The 19,985-nt window shown below is 45.1% G+C and overlaps 1 protein-coding gene across 1 annotated transcript in view; it reads left to right on the top strand.

The window, feature by feature from the left end:
* The window catches only part of LOC147732988 (CCN family member 2-like), a 71,791-nt gene that overhangs the window by 9,555 nt on the left and 42,251 nt on the right, over window positions 1–19,985 (top strand). Inside the window, exons 2-3 of the mRNA XM_086957539.1 lie at window positions 8,488–8,701; window positions 15,594–15,845. Coding sequence (XP_086813665.1) covers window positions 8,488–8,701; window positions 15,594–15,845 — 466 coding nt within the window. The remainder of the gene's footprint in view (window positions 1–8,487; window positions 8,702–15,593; window positions 15,846–19,985) is intronic.

Below are 19,985 nucleotides of genomic sequence, written 5' to 3'. Positions count from 1 at the left end.
ATAAACTACGTTTAAAAAAAAATGAGCCTCAAGTCCAACACTTCCCACAAGGTCACTCTTTGAACCTGCACTTCTCTAACCATACAAAGCAGTGTAAAGTTTCGCCAGGCATGGGCACCAATTAAAAGTTTCCACATATTCACACAGCACATTCAACTTTTTTCAGGTGTGGGTGGCAATTAAAGGCAATCTTGGCTTTATCCCCTCGGGTTACAGTACGCAGATTCAAAACTGGCATTTTCACAATTTAGGGTCTAATGACGAGTCTGGCGGTCCGAGGAATGCCAGACGCGGGGCTGGCGGTCCAGCCTCTGCCGCATCAGCGCTCCAACTGCCCTAATACAACTAGGGTGGTCCGATCGCCACAGCTGCCAGGGAACCACAAGTTCCTGGTGGCAATGCGACTGTCTTGAGGCAGTAACATGCCAAGCATATTACGAGTTTCCTCGCCACCATGGTTTTCATGGCAGTTCTTCATCCAAGAAACCGTGGTGGAGAGGAAACAAAGATGGCCCTAATGGACCTTTATTGCCTCAGCGCCCTGGAGAGCATTGCTTGGCACAACATGTGCCCCTCTGTATACATGCACCTCAGCTGCTGCACGGCATGGGCTTTTCAATCCATGCCATGCAGGAACGGTTTTTGGCGTTCCCATTGCAGTACCCATTTTCAGAGGCACCGTCGTGGGAAGGCCCAAAAAACCCACTAGACATGAGAAACACTTGTAATCCGTGTTTGACCACAGTTTTGGTGGTTAAGGAGTGGGCCGCTGGTATGGCTGTCTGCTTCCACACTTCCAAACTCGTAATCTGGCCCTTTGTGCTCAACATCTTTTCTTTATTATTTTCAAAACACTTTGCTCCATCCTTGATCCATTCCCTGCTCAGGGCTCTGTTGCCGGTCCTTCCCTCTCTGTCACTTGTACCCATTGGTCCATTAAATGTTCCACTGATCCTAATTCTGTTGCCAATCAATGCTTTGCTCACTGCACTGCTTCCAGTGTGCCACCTACTTTCTCCACAGTTCTTTATATAAGAGAGAAGCAATTTCTGTTTGCTTTTTTGACCACAGACGTTTTTTACCTGCAGCTATCAGCTTGGAGCTTGCTCTGTTGTGGATTCACTTGCTGTGCTCGCACAATTGTAATTGTAATTGCATTTATATAGTGCTTATTTATCTATGACGAGGCCTCAAAGCGCTTTTTCAGCGAGTAGTATGCTACAGAGGAACCCGAAGAGGATTAGTGGTGAATCAGTATAGGGAGATATGAAATTAATTTGAGCTCTGGACATGTGATTTTGTTATTTGGATTGAAAAATGAATTATGGAGGGATAGAAGAGGGAAGGGTTTGCATTTATATAGTGCTTTCTGGCCCTGATGAGATTCTTCCATGTGCCCCTGTTATCACTCTCCAGACTGCAACAATGAGATGGCTGCTCAGATTGTGCCTGGCGACTTTGTCCTTTGTTCTGGGGTACAGGGTTCAATATTTGTTGGACCTCTTGGTGACATTTGATACAGTCAGCATCTTCACTTAGATTTTGACAGCCAACAGTGCTTGAGAACCTGCAACTTGCCTGCGACAAAAAATAATGGCAGAGGCCTAAAGATTTTCTTACGAGCCTGCTGCCTTGCTGCTAAATGGCAAAGCTACCAACCACCAAGGCCGCCAATTCTTGGTTCCATCTCATGATTCTTTTTTTCCATCACCCTACTGGTCTTGTCTCTATATATCACGGTTGTAGGTTCTTTTTCACCCCTTCTACCTCACTTTTTTAGTGTTTTTCTTTCACTTCCATATTCCTCCTTTTAGCGCTGTTTTCCCTATAATACGTGCCCAAATACAGGTGATGAAAACTAAGTTCTAGATCCCCAAAATGAACAATGGTGTCCAGAAACTGCAACTACCACAGAAAAAGCACTGGAGCTGGCACAGGTTCTCTGAACATGACAACTTGAAAATATGTTCTTCTTTCTTGGTCCATCACTACCAGAGATGTGTCAACTTAGCCATGCATTTCCTTCTCCAACTTCCTAGAAGTATTCCCCAACTTGACATAATTTTATCATTTGTTATTGAATTAGCGAGCCAATCCCTTCCTACTGTAGTGGTGCGATAAGAGCTAAAGAAATCCATCCTCGTGTGCAGTCAATAAAATCTAAATTGGACTTGCTTTGCCATCACAAGTTGTAGTTGAATCAGGGGAGTAGCAAGGGCGGGAGGGGCGGTCTCCGCTTGGGGTGGCACAAGTTTTTGGGGGTGGCGGCCTCACTCCCGCTCTTACCTGCGGCCGTCGCGGGGCAGCAAACGCAGGAATGGCCAGCATGCTCCACACACCCGCTCATGTATTTTGTTTGCTCACAATTGTCACTTTTACCTCATGTAACTTAACGTCTGCTTTTGTAATCTGTTCACGTGTAATGTTCTCCTCATATATAAGTTCTGTTCCTTTTGTGAAGCGCTCTGATGCCTTCGGGTAAGGTCCGCGCTATATAAAAACGCATAAATAAATAAATAAATAAATAAATAAATAAATAAATAAATAAATAAACCGCATTTACCTGCGGCACCCTCGGGTGGAAAATGCAGGGACCGCCACGGGCGGCACAAGGTCTAGCTACTCCACTGAGTTAAATCCATGTTCTCACAGCTGAAAGTTGTCCTTGAAGCCAAAGGGCACCCCCTCGACTATAGTGTCCTATTTTCAGCTTTTTATGTTTTGTGTATTATGATGGAGCATGTCTTGTGTTGTCTTAATCTGGGAAAATCAGTGTTTAGCGGTGTCTGCATGGGTCAGGTGTCCCTAAAAATATATAAAAATGCTTTCTTCATGTGCTTATCAAACATGTCGCTTTTATTGCAATGCATGTACAACACGCATACTTCATTTAAAAGATTAATATTGCAGTATATATGGCTTCCTTTCAGGTGTCAGTGTGTGCAATTGGCTCAAGGTAGACTGTGCTAATCAATTTTTCTGTACATTGCTTGACTCTATCTACATTACTCAGTGTAACTGCCAACCTGCCTCTCCTATGCATGCTTCGGGGGGGGGGGGGGGGGTGTTTCGATAGACAACGGCGAGGGAAAATTAATTATTTTTTAACATTTTTCCTCGTGATCGTCCGTCGAATCCCCCCCCCCCCCCCCCCACAACCTGGCCCACCGCTCTTACCTGCACAGCCGCGCCTGGTTAACCCTTAACCTGGCAGCCCATCTGGCACAAGACTGCCAGGTTATAGTGTATCTCCAGCCCATCCTATTCATGGAAGAGTGACCATCATTGGCATTCCCTACACAGAAAAGGATACAGCAGGGCATGTCAATCCTGGGTAGGGAAACTGCACGGCGACCTCCACTCACTGTCAGAAAACTCATTGAGCATCAGGCCATTGATTCTTTGTTTTCTGAAAACACAGTGTCACTTTGGGAGTTTGTCTTTAAAAAACTAAAAAAATTATGGAGCGGGCTAATCAATCATGGCGGCCTCTTTTCAAAGGATCAGTGCCTTCAATGGTGGCCCTGTAATTGCAGCTCCTCGGAAGGCACTGAGATCTTCGCCTGGCAGACAGAGACCTCTTAATATGACGGACAGTCTTCTCTTAGCATAGTGGAGGCAGAAGCTATAGCTTCTACTGATTTGGCGGCCAGTGGTCTGCCCAACAAGCTCCAAATGAGCCTCTCTGTCTGGTTTACTGTAATAATAAGGGCTCTGATTTTAATCTTAAAATCTTGTTTACAAAGCTGAATGCTGTATATGTTATGTTATGTGTATTTGTAAAGCGCACTGTCACCTGAGAGGGTATCCTGGTGCTATAATTGAAGCCAATTCACTTGACCCCTAAATATATGATGTATAGGGTAGAAGATGTCCACAGGATTGGATTTTGTGGTTCTATTAACTGGCAGAAATTTTCAGAATAATTTGGGCCCATGAATTCTTAGGCACCTGAAGCTTGATTCAATCAGCAACATTCCTGCTGCTTACCTCTTCACGTGTCCAGATGGAATAGATGCTGCTAATGTGTGGATATTTGTAGCTGCCAAGATACCTCACCTCCTGTCAAGTGTGACACTCTCAGCCAAGGCTTTAACCAAAATCACGTGGCATTGTGAGACTTGTAATGTTGTTTTTAACATTGTAAGTATGGGATAAAAAAACTGCATGAATAGTTCTGTCAGCTAAAGAGCCGTTGTTGAGTAATGAAGAAATGTAGTGAAGCATGCAAAGAGTATTAAGTCCTTGAATTAATCTCAGCCACTGGTAAATACTGGGACTGCATCCCAGTCCATCGTTTTCTTGCACAGCATGCCTCCTCTTTGGGTCCAGCCATCTGCAAATCATTCTTGCCCCTTCTTCAATGGGAACAGTCCAACTCGAACTTTCAGGCCAGGTCCTCCCTGAACGAGAATTAAAGCAACCTAGGACCAGTTTCACTCTGTACTTTATAAAATAAGTATATAACGTAAATTATTGAACATTTCTTGTTTCTCCCTATTGCGTTAGCCTCTGCTATATGGTGTTATGTGATGTCACAGTACCCATGTTTACAAAGTTATTGGTGGGTCCAAGGTGATATGCGTTACTCCATTAAGGCCTAGTGCCTTGCTTGGCTTCCCCAACACCATGGCCCATGCACCCACGGCCAGAAGAGGATGGCAAACTCACCTTCAAATCCCTAAATCAAGCACCAAACTACCAGTGGGTGTCCATTTCTTTATTGAATATGTTTCTCTCCTCTCTTTGTCTATTACTCCTCACCCTCTGTTCACTTTATATCATCCTAATCCCTAGCCCACTCTCTCTAACTTTCCTTTTCCATCTCTTGATACTCTTTTAAAGCTGATCCTTACTATGATTGCTCGTTCTCTTGTCTCCTTTACCAGACTTTATAATTCTCACTCTCTTTCTTGCTCTACATTTCTCTGTCTTCTTTTTCACACTTCTGCTTCAATATTATAGCATTATCCTCACTTTCCTCTCTTGCCCCTACTTTTATCTTATCATTACATTTTGTTCTCCAGTTTACCTTCCTTCTCTACCTTTTGCGTCACACACATAAATTGTGTCATGCACATACATAGATTTTCCCAGGAGCACACATTTTGTCCAAGCTGTTATTCGTGTCCAGTCTTCTATTTCTGATGTTTGCAGGAAGGCCTCTGTGTCAAATCTCCTCCCCTAAATGGTCTCCCATCCCTGGCCTGAATGAGCATGAACCTGAGAAAGCTTAAAAGTCCTGTTAATGTTTACACCTTGGAGTCTGCATCATATGTTATCTCCCTTTCACAATTTATTTATTTATTTAATGTATGTATTTTACTTTAGAAGGTTTTATATAGTGTGAACAAGACCCTAGGGTATCAGAGTGCTTTACATACATATGAAATACACAGGTTCATAATCAGAGAGCCAGTAACATCAGGTAGGAGGCGAGTAGATCAGTCTCCGGTGACGCAGCATGTCAGCTGAGGGTAGAGTGGTAGCTGGCCAGTGGTCGTGTCGTTTTCCATTAGTGATCAGTTCATGACATGTCAGTGCCCTGTCCAGTCATTCAGATAAGGAATCTGTTTGTTAAGATCATCTTGACTTCTTTCTAGAAGGCTAAGGAAGAGGGGTTCTTTATGTTTTCTAATTTATATTAACTACTTTCAGCAGAATCCTTCTTGTAAACCATAGTACCTATCTTTATTCATAGGATTGGAGTTCTACAAAGAAAATCTGATAAACCATTTAACTATGTCGCATGAAGTATCCATATTGAACACAAAGGGCCTGATTATGATGTTGGCCGGAGTTGCCTCCGACCGACATCTCTACGGTTTTGAAACCGACTGACTTCGGGTAGGTGGTCCGAAACTGCAATTACGATGCGACCACACATGATGCGGTCACAAAGTCCCATTTTCCTATGGAAGCTTTTGCGGGGGTTGGAAACTGGCCGCATCACAAACTCCCATAGAGAAATGGTAGTTATTGTAAATCCCTGCACCATGTGGCAGGCACCTCTAGGTGCAGGGATTTAGTGGGGGGCACCCGGCCCACAACCAGAGGCTGCGGAAGGAGGGAAACCTTGCTGGGGGCCCCCAAAGACGCCTGTCTACAGGTTTTCCATGTTGGAAAGCCTGACATGGAAAGCGTGTGGGAACGGACATCATCCTGGCGGCAGAAACATCGCCCGTAAGGGATTATGTGGTGGGTCCAACTGGCTGACGTTCTCCTTGAGCCCATTGGAAGCCAGTCGGATTGGCAGGCAGATTTGGACTCTGATCACCGTCATTGAAATACGGTGGTCGGACTTCAAACCAAGGATGTCGGTTCTAAGCCTCCGACGAGCGGACGGAAGCTTACCAAAAGATATCCTAATCAGGCCCTAAGCATTCTAATGACACACTGAATGGTCACGTCACATCTGGGAGCTGAGCTGCCTATCTAAGAATGAATAAGCAAACTTGTCTTTAGAGCACCTTGGGTTATTCAGTGTTTGAGGGAAGTGAGGCCACAATAAAAAAAAGCGGAGGACTAGTGCCACTTTGCTAATTCAGGCCTGTTCAGCAAGTGCCTTAATGTCGACAAATGATGATTTTGGGATTGGTGAGTGGCATGCCATATTATTTGGCATTCTTTTAAATCACATATTTTGTTATGTATTTGATACATTTGTTTACTTAATCTGAGTCTATTAATTTCCTTTCTCAGATTTATGAGTTGGTGGTTGACCACAGAAAACCTCAGTGGGTTTCTACTTAGAAGCTCAGTGATGCAGGGAGGGGCTGCAGCAGTTTCTGGAGCTAGGGGATGACATCCCCAATGAATGTTAATCAGATACAACCAAACATAAAGGAACGCTTTAGAGTACTGTCTACATTGGAAAATGAAGCAGAACAACTGCAAACACAAATACAAACTTAGATAGATTAGTGAAAAGGCAAACTGTCCTAAATGAACCTAAAACAACGAGGTTTCCAGCTGGGTAAACAACTATACAGAGAGATTCATGGGCCAATTTATGAAAAAGTTGTGCAGTGCAGCAAGTCACCTTGCTGCGCTGCACTGCACTGCGTGACAGAGAAAGGGCAGGAATGCGCCATGTTTAAGGCAATGCAGCGCATTCCTGCCTTTTCCTCTGCGCTTGCGCCCTTTCAGCAGCCTAACACCAATGCAAGCACCCTTGTGCCATGGTACAAGGGTGACTGCATTGCATGCAGGATTGTTTTTGTTGCAGGAAGGCACACATTCCTGCACAAAACAATCCTGAGTGGCACATTCCGCTTTCTATGTGTGCTGCAGAGTGCAGAACACATAGAAAGAGGAAATAACTAGGAGAAATAAAGGTATTTCTCATCTTTTTGGCAGATTCACACATTTGCCAGTTCTGGTAGATCTGGGGATGCGTCAAAAATCATTGGAGTTGTGTGGGAACATCCACACAGGGTAAACGTTGTTTACAACGCGGTGTTTACACCGCACGACCTTCACCACGCTGCCATTACAACGCAAGTCGTTACTACGACTTGTGCTGGATGGCGCTGTTGGACAAGGAATATTGTAATTTTATATTCCAGCACCTTCCCTACTGTTACGTGGACTGGTGTTGGAATATAAATTTATAATATTCCTCAATCCGCGCCCTCCAACGCAAGTCGTTGTAACGACTTGCGTTGTAATAACCCCGTTGTAAAGTACCGCGATCTAAAAGATCGCGTTGTACTGACATACATCCTCCACACACGTCCCACGTTGTCGGTCTGTGTCACAACAGTGAGCAAGCCACTCCTCCCAAGCCCTCCTGCAAACACGCCCACCCGTCGACCCCGGCCAAAGCCTGCCTTTTGCTTTCTCGCAGTGCAGAAGCAGAAACATGAAAATGTTTTCGCTTCTCACACTGCGAGAAAGCAGTGGGGCGACGCTCCTCCTCCCACATGGAGGAGACGCCCCTGGAAAAAAACAAACATCAGTAAACATATAAAACCAGCTCAAGAAGACACAATGAGAGGGATCGCTAGGTGTTTCTTCTTATGGATTCACACACACACACACACACACCTAAAACACAGCCTGGAAGTGTGGTGCCCTGAGTACGTCCTCTCAGGATGGCTGCCATGTTGCCAGGGCCGGACTGGCTGTAGCAGGCACCGGGAATTTTCCCGGTGGGCCGCTAGGGTTGGGAGCCGATTTTGTTACAGGGCCGTTTTTGCAGCATAGCTGCAATATCCACCGCTGTAACGAAATTGTCAAAAAACCGGCAGTGGCAACAGCTTGGCTGCACCCTCAATCTCCCCTGGGGGGCTGCCGAGCACTTTGCTAGGGCCGGTTTTGGTTCACAGTCCGGCCCTGCATGTTGCAGTTCTGTACTGGACTCCCTTTGAATATGGCAGTGCTCTCGGGTGCCCTACGCCTCTGCCTTTATCAGTGATTCAGTGTTGGGGTCATGGTCACGCAGTGCTCATTTTTATCTTGTCTCGTCTTTCCCTGCCCCTCCAGGTGGAAGCCCAAGGGTGCTCATACCCATGCAAGTGTCCTGTGCAGCCTCTCCGTTGCCTGGCGGGTACCAGCCTGGTGCCTGATGCGTGCGGCTGCTGCAAGGTGTGTGCGGGGCAGCTCGGAGACCGCTGCTCCCGCCAGGCCCCGTGTGACCATCACAAGGGTCTGTACTGCGACACCTCGGAGGCCGATGGCGCCAGCGGGATCTGTGTAGGTAAGAGGGCCGGCTGGCGTGTAGAATGGAGTGGGCTGGGAGGGTTAAAGGAGAAAGGTCAGAGAGAAAGGCGTGTGGGGTGCAGTCAGCAAGCATGGCCCCATCATGAGGTCGACAGAACGAGTACCATTGAGTTGAGTAACAATAAACATCTGTTATTCAGCTCCAAGATACCCGACGTGGTTAAAGTGCGCTTTACAAATACATGTTATTGGTGAGCAGACCCACTTGGTGGTGAGTGTGTTGGATGTCAGTCGGTCCAGAGCAGACCTTTAAGGCACAAGTGAGCAAGGGGGGGGGGGTGGGGGGGGGGCATACTGAAGTGTGCCGTAATAATAGTAGATTGGGACAGTGGAGGAAAGATTAGGGGGACACCAAATTGTTGGTAAGCATGTGGGGGACATCGGCGAGCAGGCTTGGCTTACTTGAGCTGGGAAGTACCATGTAAATATGCTCTTTATTTTCAATAAAAAATTACTGAAATCAAGAAAAGCAGCAATAGGACACAGGTGAACAGGCAGTGGGGAGCCTGAGGCTGCGAGGGACAGAGGTAGTGAAGAGCCTGTGAGTGCAAGGGAGAAGGGTGAACAGGCAGTGGGGAGCCTGTGAGCGTGAGAGACACAGAAAGTCAAGAGCCTGCGACTGAAAGGGACATGGGTGAACAGGCAGTGGAGACATGAGTGTCTGCAGAATTTTTTCATATAAAACCGGCAAGGTGATCTTAAGAGCAATTCAAAGATTTAGAATCGAGGAGGGTATGGGGGAAGAGCTCCCCAAGCCCCCCCCGTATCCTCCCTTGCAGACGCCCATGAGTGGAGAGTCTATGAATGTGAGGGGCACAGGAGAGTGGCATGCAGCACGGCGAGTTAAAACTAAAGTGGTCTAGGTGAGCAGGCAAGGAAGACATAGGGGCAGGGCTTTAAGTGGGGGGTCTGTGGGGGGCTGAGCCCCCCCCCCCCAGTTTTTTTTGGAGGGCCTCGAAAGGGGGCTCTAGGGGGCTCTATTTTCGGGCCTTAAAGGTCAAAGGTAGGGTGAGCAGACGTCCTGGTTTTTGTTTGGTGTTACTAGTGTTGGTAACATGTCTTGATAGTGAAATACTGACAATTTCGTTTTTCACTAATGAAAGGCCATAGGATAACATGGGGAATCCTGTGTGACATGTTTACCTGCATATCTTCCCATAACGGCAAGATAGACATATGGAATCTGGTATCCCTGAACTCAGGCGCGCAACACCCATTGTACTCAAAGGGCTTCAGCTCCCCCCAGTCGTGTGTGGCAGCCTGGGATGAGACGCTTCCCGGGCACACACACAGCCGCAACCGAGCACTTCACAGGTCTTTAAAAGACCATTTGCATATTAATGAAGAATTGTTGTTGTCTCACCCCTTCTAAGAGCCCCTGCAGCTCCACTCTGACTATTTCTTAAAGATTCAGACCCCTTAAATTTTTTTTAGCCCCCCCCCCCTGAAATTTGGCTCTAGTTGCGCCTCTGCCTGAACTCAGAATTTAATAACACATCCTTTAGTGAAGATGGTTTTGAAATTCTAAGTTTGGAAATAGCAAATGTTTTTTTTAAGTGTTTGGTATTTTATGGCTTATACTTAATAAATATACTTTTTTGCCTATTTTATTATCCTTTGCTGGATGCGATTTCATGATTTTCTTAAGCACACAACGCTAGTTATCTTGATTTAGACCACGCCCCTACTCGGATAGGGCACACCCCTTTAAGAAATTTGTCATGCCCCTTTTAGAGCACCCCCAGTTTTTTTCCCCCACTTAAAGCCCTGCATAGGGGAGAGGGCCTGGGGCACAGGGAGCAAGTCTGGTGCTTGGGGGAAGGAAGGTGCAGATGAGAGAACAAGAAAGGGAGAGATGAGAGGGCAAGTAAGAACTTGATGAGGGACAAGAAAGGAACCACTTGCATGGTGGAGAAGCCTGGCAATGGTGAGAAGGCGGCGCACACTGGCGAGAGCAGAGAAGACATAGTTGAGTGTGTCTGGATGATAGAGTACGTTCCATCTATGGCATGGGTACTCGCAAACATTTCCCAAGGGGCCAAAAAGTATGGTCTGTGGTGTGACTGAGGGATACACTGATGCCAGCAGGGTGGGGGTAGGGGTCCAGGTGGGTCAGGGATGGTGTAAGGTGGTCATTGAGGAAGCGAAGCATGTAAATCTATTGAATGAAATGCACAATGTGAAACCAGAAAACCTGAGATCAATCCCCACTTTCCCCTTGACTAAACTGAGCGATCAAAATCAATTTTTATTTCACATTGCCTCCTTTTTCTTCATTATGGCATAGAAGAGGACCTCGAAATATTAGAGTTCAGAATGTTCGCTGTACAAAACCTTCTCCTGTATTTGATAACTAGCAGCCCATCCCGACGTTGTCCGGGTATGAATTGCAGCCAACCAGTAGTATATTGTTTTGTAGGATTTTGTTTAGATAGCATTTCGTATCTGTGACAGGCCTGTGAAACGCTCCGATTCACAGTGCACTGCTGATGCACTTAAGAGTGCGCGTTCAGTAGTTTGTGAACTCGAGTTTCCCTACTTTATTTTTCCTTGCAATATTATATAGCGCCAACTCAACAACATGGCATGAGCACAATTTACATTACAGAAGAACATATTCATTTGTGGTAGGCACGGGGAGACAAAGCGATTTGCCTGGAATCACAGGATGTTGAGCTGATGCCGAGATTCGAACCTAGCTCCGCAGCTCTAAAGTTCGCAATTCTAGAACTTGTGGCGGGAGGTGTGTCTAAAAGTGTATGTCGGTGCTGGCCATCAATGAGAGAGACCTGTGCATTTTTCAAATGGGTGGTGAAAAAATGTGAGTATGTTGCTGGAGATGTGGGCCGCCGTGCTACCAATGTACTTACCGGGGAGGGTAAACACTCATTATTCCGCAACTTTCTTTCCCCATACCATCACTCCGCATACTTTCATCACGAAAGTACCATGACTCCGCAATGCCATTATAACACATGGCATTACATTTTATATGCTTTTACCACGCATACATTTACAACGAAATTAGTTGTAAATGCGTGAATGGTAAAAGCATGTTTTTTTTTAAATGTTTGGATAAGGTAAGTATGGGTATAGGGGTATATGTTTTGGGGCACTGAGGTATATGTTTTGGGGTGTTTGGGTATTTTAAGGGTTCAGATATAGGTTTGGGTCGTGGGGTACAGGGGTAGTTTTAGGGTTTAGGTATGGGTTTTGGGGTACATGGGTATTTTTAGGGTTCAGGGCTAGGTTTGGGTTTTGGGGTATAGGGGTATTTTTAGGGTTCAGGGGTAGGTTTGGGTTTTGGGGTACAGGGGTATTTTAAGGGTTCAGGGCTAGGTTTGAGGTTTGGGGTACAGGGGTATTTTTAGGGTTCAGGGATAGGTTTGGGTTTTGGGGTACAGTGGTATTTTAGGGTTCAGGGGTAGGTTTGGGTTTTGGGGTACAGAGTTATTTTTAGGGTTCAGGGCTAAGTTTGGGTTTTGGCGTACATTGTTATTTTTAGGGTTCATGGGTAGGTTTGGGTTTTGGGGTACAGGAGTATTTTAAGGGTTCAGGGCTAGGTTTGGGTTTTGGGGTACAGGGGTATTTTAGGGTTCAGGGGTAGGTTTGGGTTTTGGGGTACAGGGGTATTTTAAGGGTTCAGGGCTAGGTTTGAGGTTTGGGGCACAGGGGTATTTTTAGGGTTCAGGGCTAGGTTTGGGTTTTGTGGTAGAGGGGTATTTATAGGGTTCAGGGGTAGGTTTGGGTTTTGGGGTACAGGGTTATTTTTAGGGTTCAGGGCTAAGTTTGGGTTTTGGGGTACATGGGTATTTTTAGGGTTCATGGGTAGGTTTGGGTTTTGGGGTACAGGGGTATTTTAAGGGTTCAGGGCTAGGTTTGGGTTTTGGGGTACAGGGGTATTTTAGAGTTCAGGGGTAGGTTTGGGTTTTGGGGCACAGTGGTATTTTTAGGGTTCAGGGCTAGGTTTGGGTTTTGGGGTACAGGGGTATTTTTAGGGTTCAGGGGCTAGGTTTGGGTTTTGAGGGACAGGGGTATTTATAGGGTTCAGGGCTATGTTTGGGTTTTGGGGTACAGGGGTATTATTAGGGTTTAGGGATAGGTTTGGGTTTTGGGGTACAGGGTATATTTATAGGGTTAAGATGGGTTAGTGTTCAAGGGTGTTGGGGTATTTTAAGGAGTATGGGTTGGTTATGATTATGGGGTGCAGGGGTATTTAAAGGAAGCAGGGTGGGATTAGCACACGATATGAGACATGGCATGAAGGGCAGAACGTACCACATGCCCCAAACGTTTGTCACGCCCCCAGCACATGCCAACAGCACAACACGACACACCCACAAGGGACTACTTTAATGGCACGGTTCTTTTACCTTTTAAATGTATATGGTGGGCGTCTGCATAGCCTATGTCCTTCTGCTGCAACTGCCCTTTCCAATGCTGTATTGGGTGTTGTGATTGGTGCTGTGGTTCCTGAGATTACCCGCCTCAAATGTTTGGGCTCTCTCTTTATTATATTAGTATGGATAATGTCGTCCAGATATATATGCAACCTAGTCCACCCACAGGGTGCACGTGACAGATGACTTGCGTCTTAGATTCACTATTGGCATTGTTGTCAGGGTGTGTTGGGGAAGCATGAACGTTTCTAAATTCATGTTTCAAAACAATCACTTAACAAAAAAATCAGTGCAGTGGTATGGTAAAAAGCTTCTGCATGTTAATGAAATACACTTTTTAGAATTAAGAAGAAACATAATCTTATTTTTACAAATTTGTTGCAACATGTCTTCAGAAATGAAGGTGTTCCTAAAGTTAAATGGTGTAGGACACCAACTTAGTTACTTTAAAACGCAAGTTAACTTGCAAATAATGCTTGTTCGTTTATTTAACATTTCTTTCTGACTATAAGTGCTCAGCATTTAACAGCAGCCTGTGCTGCTGTTCACCAGAGGGGGTCACATGAAAAGGTCAAGAAGGCCGCAAGTAGCTCCCAGGCAGTATTTTGAGTATCACTGGTCTATGGTATACCGAGTCTCAATAGCCTGGGAAGCACTTATGCTGTTCATGAAAAATGTGTGAACTTTTGGTATTTTGGGGCCTAATCTAGGCATCCAGGGGTACAGAATGTTTACAATTGATATTTTTGTGCCAGCGTCATGCTACAATAGGTACAGAATTTTCAAAACTGGCATTTTTTGCCAGTGGTGATGGAACAATTTTGTGAGTATGGGTGCTGTCTACGGGCTCAAGCTCGCAAAAATGACATGGTTGTAAAAAAATCCTGGTGTTACTGAACGAGAGAAGTGCACCAAATGAGTAAAAGAAATATGCTGGACGCTTGTATTTGTGGGAGAAAAGCAAGTGGATGAGATGGTAGTCTAAAACATCTTTGCAAAAAAGTAGTTCAATGGCGCACTATGGTGCAATATTCTTAAATACCTGAATAAAGGTTTTCAATTTTGTTCCAAAATGAGTTATTCAAAAGAGGCCATTTATAAATCAAGTTGGTTTTAGCCAATAAATGTGTGTTGGGATGTTTGTGCACACTATTTTGAAACCTGCCTCCCATCACATTCCACAATTAAAATTTGCAAATGAGGCACATTTCAAATATTTTTTAAACCTTGAAAAATAGCTATTTTTAACATTCATGCCTTTTATATGCCTAATTACTTCACCCTCCCAAGACCTGATCATAAGAGTGACAAAAGTTAGCAATGCCTTCCATTTGAAGCCACAAAATGTAAACATGGATATACATAAAAACAAGATGTGCAATGGTTTGTTTGTAGTTGTTCTCTGCACTTATGTTAGCAACCTTTGACCTTGCACTGGTTTTGAACAAACAGCTAATGTTGTGAAAAGAAAACTGATTTAATAGCCTCATTGTTTTCCATTATTTTCCTCAACACCTACCCCTAGGCCCAGGTTGTCATTCCAATATCACGCTTCTAGCATTGGAGGCTTCTCCGCTAGGGCGGAGGAACGTCGCCCCTGCCCACAGAGGCAAACACAAAATAAAATGATGCTCATTTTATTTTTCATCCTGTAGCCGAGTCTTGGGGGGCGGGGCCGCAGCACTGCAGCAGGAAGGGGAGAAGGGGGGGGGGGCACTGCTGTCAGTGTGCAAAACGGTTTGGCCGGCCGTCTTAGGACGGCCAAATTGTCATGCGCATTGACATCTCTCCAACCCAGCTGTGTTGCTGGGTGGAGAGACCGTTGCTGGGTGGAGAGACCTGCAGGCAAAGGTTCCTAGCCCCCGAAGGAGCCCAAAACAAATTTGCTCCACCCAATCCAGACACTGCTCTCATGGGTATGAGAGCTGCATCTGGATTGGCTATAGGGGAGTCTGGGAGCTTCAGCCTGTGCCCAGAGGAGCAGGAGAACAACAAGTAGAAGACTGGCACGTAAATTGTTTTATTTTTATTGTCTATTTTGTTACAGGCCCCTTGCAGTGCCCCACCACATTTCGCTGAGACCAGCCTCCCCTGGCTTCTAGGTGGCTGTACTGATACACATTGCACATTGGCGTAGCAATTTTGGATGGGGGTGAGGTCCGCCCAGGGCGGCACAAGTTTTAGGGGCGGTGGCCTCCCTCCCCCTCCCTCCCCCCCCCCCCCCCCCCCTCTTTTACCAGCAGACGTCACAGGGCGGCAAAGGCAGGAATCGCCAGCACCTCCGTGACCTCCCCCGCTCTTACATTCAGCCGCCGCAGGCGGCAAACTGCATCCACTCCCTTTCGTACTACACAGCAAACAACACAGCCATCTAACAATAGGTTTTAGGGTGGAGTGGGAAGGAGAGAAGCTACAGTTGTCTCTCTTCACTGTGTGTATACCTGACTCACTGTCCTGCCCTCTCTGCAGCCCATGAAGGTGCCACCTGTGACCTGGGTGGTGTGATCTACCGAAGCGGCGAGACCTTCCAACCCAGCTGCAAGTACCAGTGCACCTGCCTGGACGGCGCAGTCGGGTGCGTCCCACTCTGCATTGATGACCTGCGCCTCCCCTCTCCTGATTGCCCTTCCCCCCGTCGAGTGAAAATCGCTGACAAGTGCTGTGAAGAGTGGACGTGTGAGCCTAAAGGCACCCAGAATCTTTTCAACAGAGGCCTGGCAGGTGAGGGAATGAGGGCGGGTGGGGTCAAATGCAACCCAGTGGAACTTCTACCTGGTTGACACTAATAGCAGACATTTTGTGGGGCATGTTTGTTGATGTACTGCCTGTTTTGTAGGTCAGGCCTGCTCGACAGTACATGTGATGTCTGTTGCGAAACATATTGTGGCTTACCACGAACATAGAGGAGCTTGGAGTCCGCCTATTGCTTACCATTAGCCGCCTCTCCTGTCACTCTCATTTGCCTTCTTCTTATTCTTGTCCCAGCTTGTCAATCTTTTGTGTTTGTCCCTCCCATGGGGCATTGCCTGCTTAGCATCGCTTTGATTGGCTGCCATCTCTGCTTCCAGTGCTTGCTTTTTAAGCACTACTTTTTCCATTGTGTTAAGCACTCCAATGGAATTCATGTGTTTTTGAGCTGCATCCCTCATGTGCTTCCTTCTCCCTGCATTCTGCATTGCTCTGTCATCCATGTACGTACGCTCCCCACCATCCCCACTGCACTCACCTGTGTGGTTCTTCCTATTGCTTCCTTGTGCCCTCCTTGTCGGCACTTTTACCTGCATCCTTCTCTCTTTGTTGTTCCTTTCCATGTCAGAAGTCACAGCAATTCGTGGTGTGCGTGCCATGGTGTGGATGGCTGTGTAAAAGGATTTTCAAAATATAAATAGTTTGCCATGCTGCACAGCTAAAAAAAAATCCAAAGCCAATAGGTCACTTGTTCAAGTTCAAAAAGGCTTTATTCGATTGATAAATACTAATCATAAAAGCACACAAATATGTAATACAAAAATAATTTCATGGGTGAAAATTCATAATGAACATGACATAAAATCATGTTAAATGTTACAGTATTACATTATTTTAAAAGGAAAACCGTCATTTCAGTACAAAAAACATTCAATTAGACATTCAATTCCTAATATACAAAACTTTTTTTTAAAAGCTGTGGTTCTTAGAATACTGTTTTGGCTATCTAAAAATTGTAATGAGAATAAAGCAGGACGACATTGACGTAGCCCAAACTGTTTTAGTATAGGTACCAACAACAGCCTCCTAACAGAGGAAAAACATTTACAAAATAAAACGACATGGATTGTGGATTGAGGGGAAATTTTGTCACAGGGGCAAGGCTGGAGGTCTCGCGACCAGTCATTCATAACAGGAAATGTGACTAGTCTATGAAAGACCCCCAGCCTAAAGCGGGTTAGTAAAAACCTATCATAAACACCGGGAACAAAAATTAGGTAAGGCTGAATATTAAAAGTAGTTAAAATCATTTGATTATGCAGGACTGTCGGCTTTAAAATCTCGGATGACATTGTAAGAGTGTCCAACAGCAGAAGACCCTCTTTCCTCAATTTCTTTCTAGTCACTGCCGTGATGGTAGGAGAATTTGAAAAATATTCTAGATGGCCGAGATCCTTAAAGAAATTGTAAACGTATCTTAGCCAAGGAATCCTCATTACTCCTTCCAAGTTCAAGAGGTCTAAAAGAATATCTCTGTTCAGTTTAGTTTCCTCTTTCATCCACAGCCTGTGCCACAATAGCACAGGTTCTAGTCTAATTAAATCAGAGATAAACGGGAGACCTAGCTTTGCATGACAAATACCTCCTGAGGTGCCACTTGGAACGGCTAAGATATATTTTAAAAATGAGTTTTCTACTGTCTGAATAGGGGTAAGGTCAGCAAACCCCCAAACCCCACTCCCATAAACAGCTGCAGAGACACACTTTGCCTTATATATTTTAATGAGTTCCTCGGGAGGTCTATTACCCAATTTCCTGGCAAAGATAGTAAGGGCAGATGTGGTGCGTAAAAGTGCCAGTTTTTTTGCTGCTACAGCTTGTACCCAGGAGTCATTCTGGGAGAAGAGGATACCCACATAAGAGAATTTTTTAGTAGCCTCAATCTTATGTCTCTGTTTTTCTTAAAACGCCTACCACAGCACATACTAAAAGTTTTGGAACAGTTTACCCTTAATCTCAGATCTTTCATGAAAAGGGAAAAACTATCCAAAACACGCTGAAAGCCCACCTTGGTGCGTGACATCAGCACAGCGTCGTCCGCATACAAGAGGGCCGGAATTGGACGGCCGGCTACTTGAGGGAAATCTTGATTATATTTAAGCAAGGCTTCCTCAAGTCCATTTATATACAAAGTAAAAAGGAATGGAGCCAGGACACAGCCCTGTCTGACACCCCCCCCCGCTCCCCCCCCGGTATGAAAAAGCAGCCGAACGCTTGCCCTTCAGACCGTAGCGCACACGTGCCTTAGAGTCACTATAAAAACGCTTAAGAAAATAAATAATATTTCCATCAACCCCAATGCTCCCAGTATTTTCCATAATTTAGTGTGAACCACACAGTCAAATGCGGCTGTGAGGTTCACAAAGGCTAAAAACAGATTCCCTCTCTTAGCCCTCATATCTTTCCCCACCAGCAAAGAATGGTTCAAACCCTTTCTACTGCCCCCACACCGGCCCGAAAGCCATATGGCAGGTCTGATAGAATGGAATTTTCGTCAACCCAGTCCTGAAGACGTTCCAATATGACCCGGTCTCCTACCTTCGTGATGGCATCCAACAAGGAAATTGTTCTGTAACTCCCCAGGTCTTGCCTATCCCCCTTTTTGAAGATCGGCACAATGGTGGACTCTACCCAAGTGGGTAGGAAGTCGGTGTTACAACTGGCATTAAGCACCTGCACAAGTAGAGGCCCCCACAGAGGAATAATTGACTTAAACATATCTATGGGAACCCCATCCGGGCCAGGAGCCTTACGCCCTGACTAGCGTGTAAGGCCCTCTCGACTTACGCTAATGTGAACAGTAAATCCTTAGAGTGAAGAGGATGGTTTGTGTCACAGCCCTCCACAGGAGATTCGTCAACATCATATACCTGAGCAAAGTGCTTGATCCATTGGTCCTCCCTTATAACTATCTCAATTGTAGGGCCATTTTCTTTAGATAAGAATGGTGTTCTGATTACCTTCCAGAAACCTGCACTGTCCTTAGTTACTGAGGCTAAATGCAAAGCCTCCCAAGCCTCCTTCTTCACTGTATTTTTCCTGTCTCTTACCGCCTGTTTATATGCCACTCTAGCTCTCCTAATATCTAGTGTACTTCTTGGATTTTGGTGCAATTCTTTTTTTAACTGAGAATAGGCTTGAGTACACCTCGAGTCGAACCACCCGCTCTGGGCTGTGTTACTCTTGTTTTGCCTAAAGAAAGACTCTCCTATAACATTAGTTATTGCTAAGAATGATGCTAAAAGAGTGGCAGGGGTAGTGTCTTCACTCAGGCATGTCAACATATCTGAGTTACATTTACCAATTACTAAATTAAGTATCTATGTTTAATCTACCATAGCCCATCATAGGGAATAACCATTTGTACCTCCAATGGACAAATTCTCTAATAGTCGATCACTATTGTTAGTCCCAAATATTTTCCTGGAGGGCAATGTAATCATTAAACAGAGAGGAAAATGATCACTTAGTGAATTGTCAAAGACATAAAAAGAATGGAGGCTGTATGCATAACTACTAGAGGCTAAAGCGTAATCAATGGTGGAACAGCATCCCCTACCATTATATGCAGGGGAGCTGGTGATGAACACAATTCATTAACAAAGCCTAGGTTAAAACTATTAATAAATTAATTTAACTGTTCTCCCAAAACAGTATGACTAAAATGTGAGGAACATACACCTTCACACAGTGCTCCACATAAGTTGTCCTCAGCATTTTCACACAACGTACAATTAAAATCCCCCACCAAAAGTAACATTATGTCTTTCCTTTTACTTTCACCCAGAAGTTTCAATGATTGGAACATATTTTTAATAACAGTACACACTAAGCCTGGGGGAATATTATTATTCTAAATCCAACACAACTAGTTGATGATAATCATCGTTAGTGAAAGCCGTTATTTTTTTTAGGTTCGTGCTATTTTATTGATATACGCACAAACCACCCTCAGCTCTCCCACTCCCACCATCTACTGCTGGGACATGATAAGTCCTATACCCATTTAGGTGAATCGCTTCCTTGGTCCATGTCTCCTGAAAGCAGAGAATCTCAAATTGTAGAATAAAATCCCACCATAGTTGGGTATTTAACTTTGATCGAATTCCAGCA

Source organism: Lissotriton vulgaris, chromosome 2_1, assembly GCF_964263255.1.
Source record: "Lissotriton vulgaris chromosome 2_1, aLisVul1.2, whole genome shotgun sequence".
NCBI classification, from domain to species: domain Eukaryota; kingdom Metazoa; phylum Chordata; class Amphibia; order Caudata; family Salamandridae; genus Lissotriton; species Lissotriton vulgaris.
Note: the sequence above shows the minus strand (reverse complement) of the source record. Positions and strands in the feature narration are given on the sequence as shown.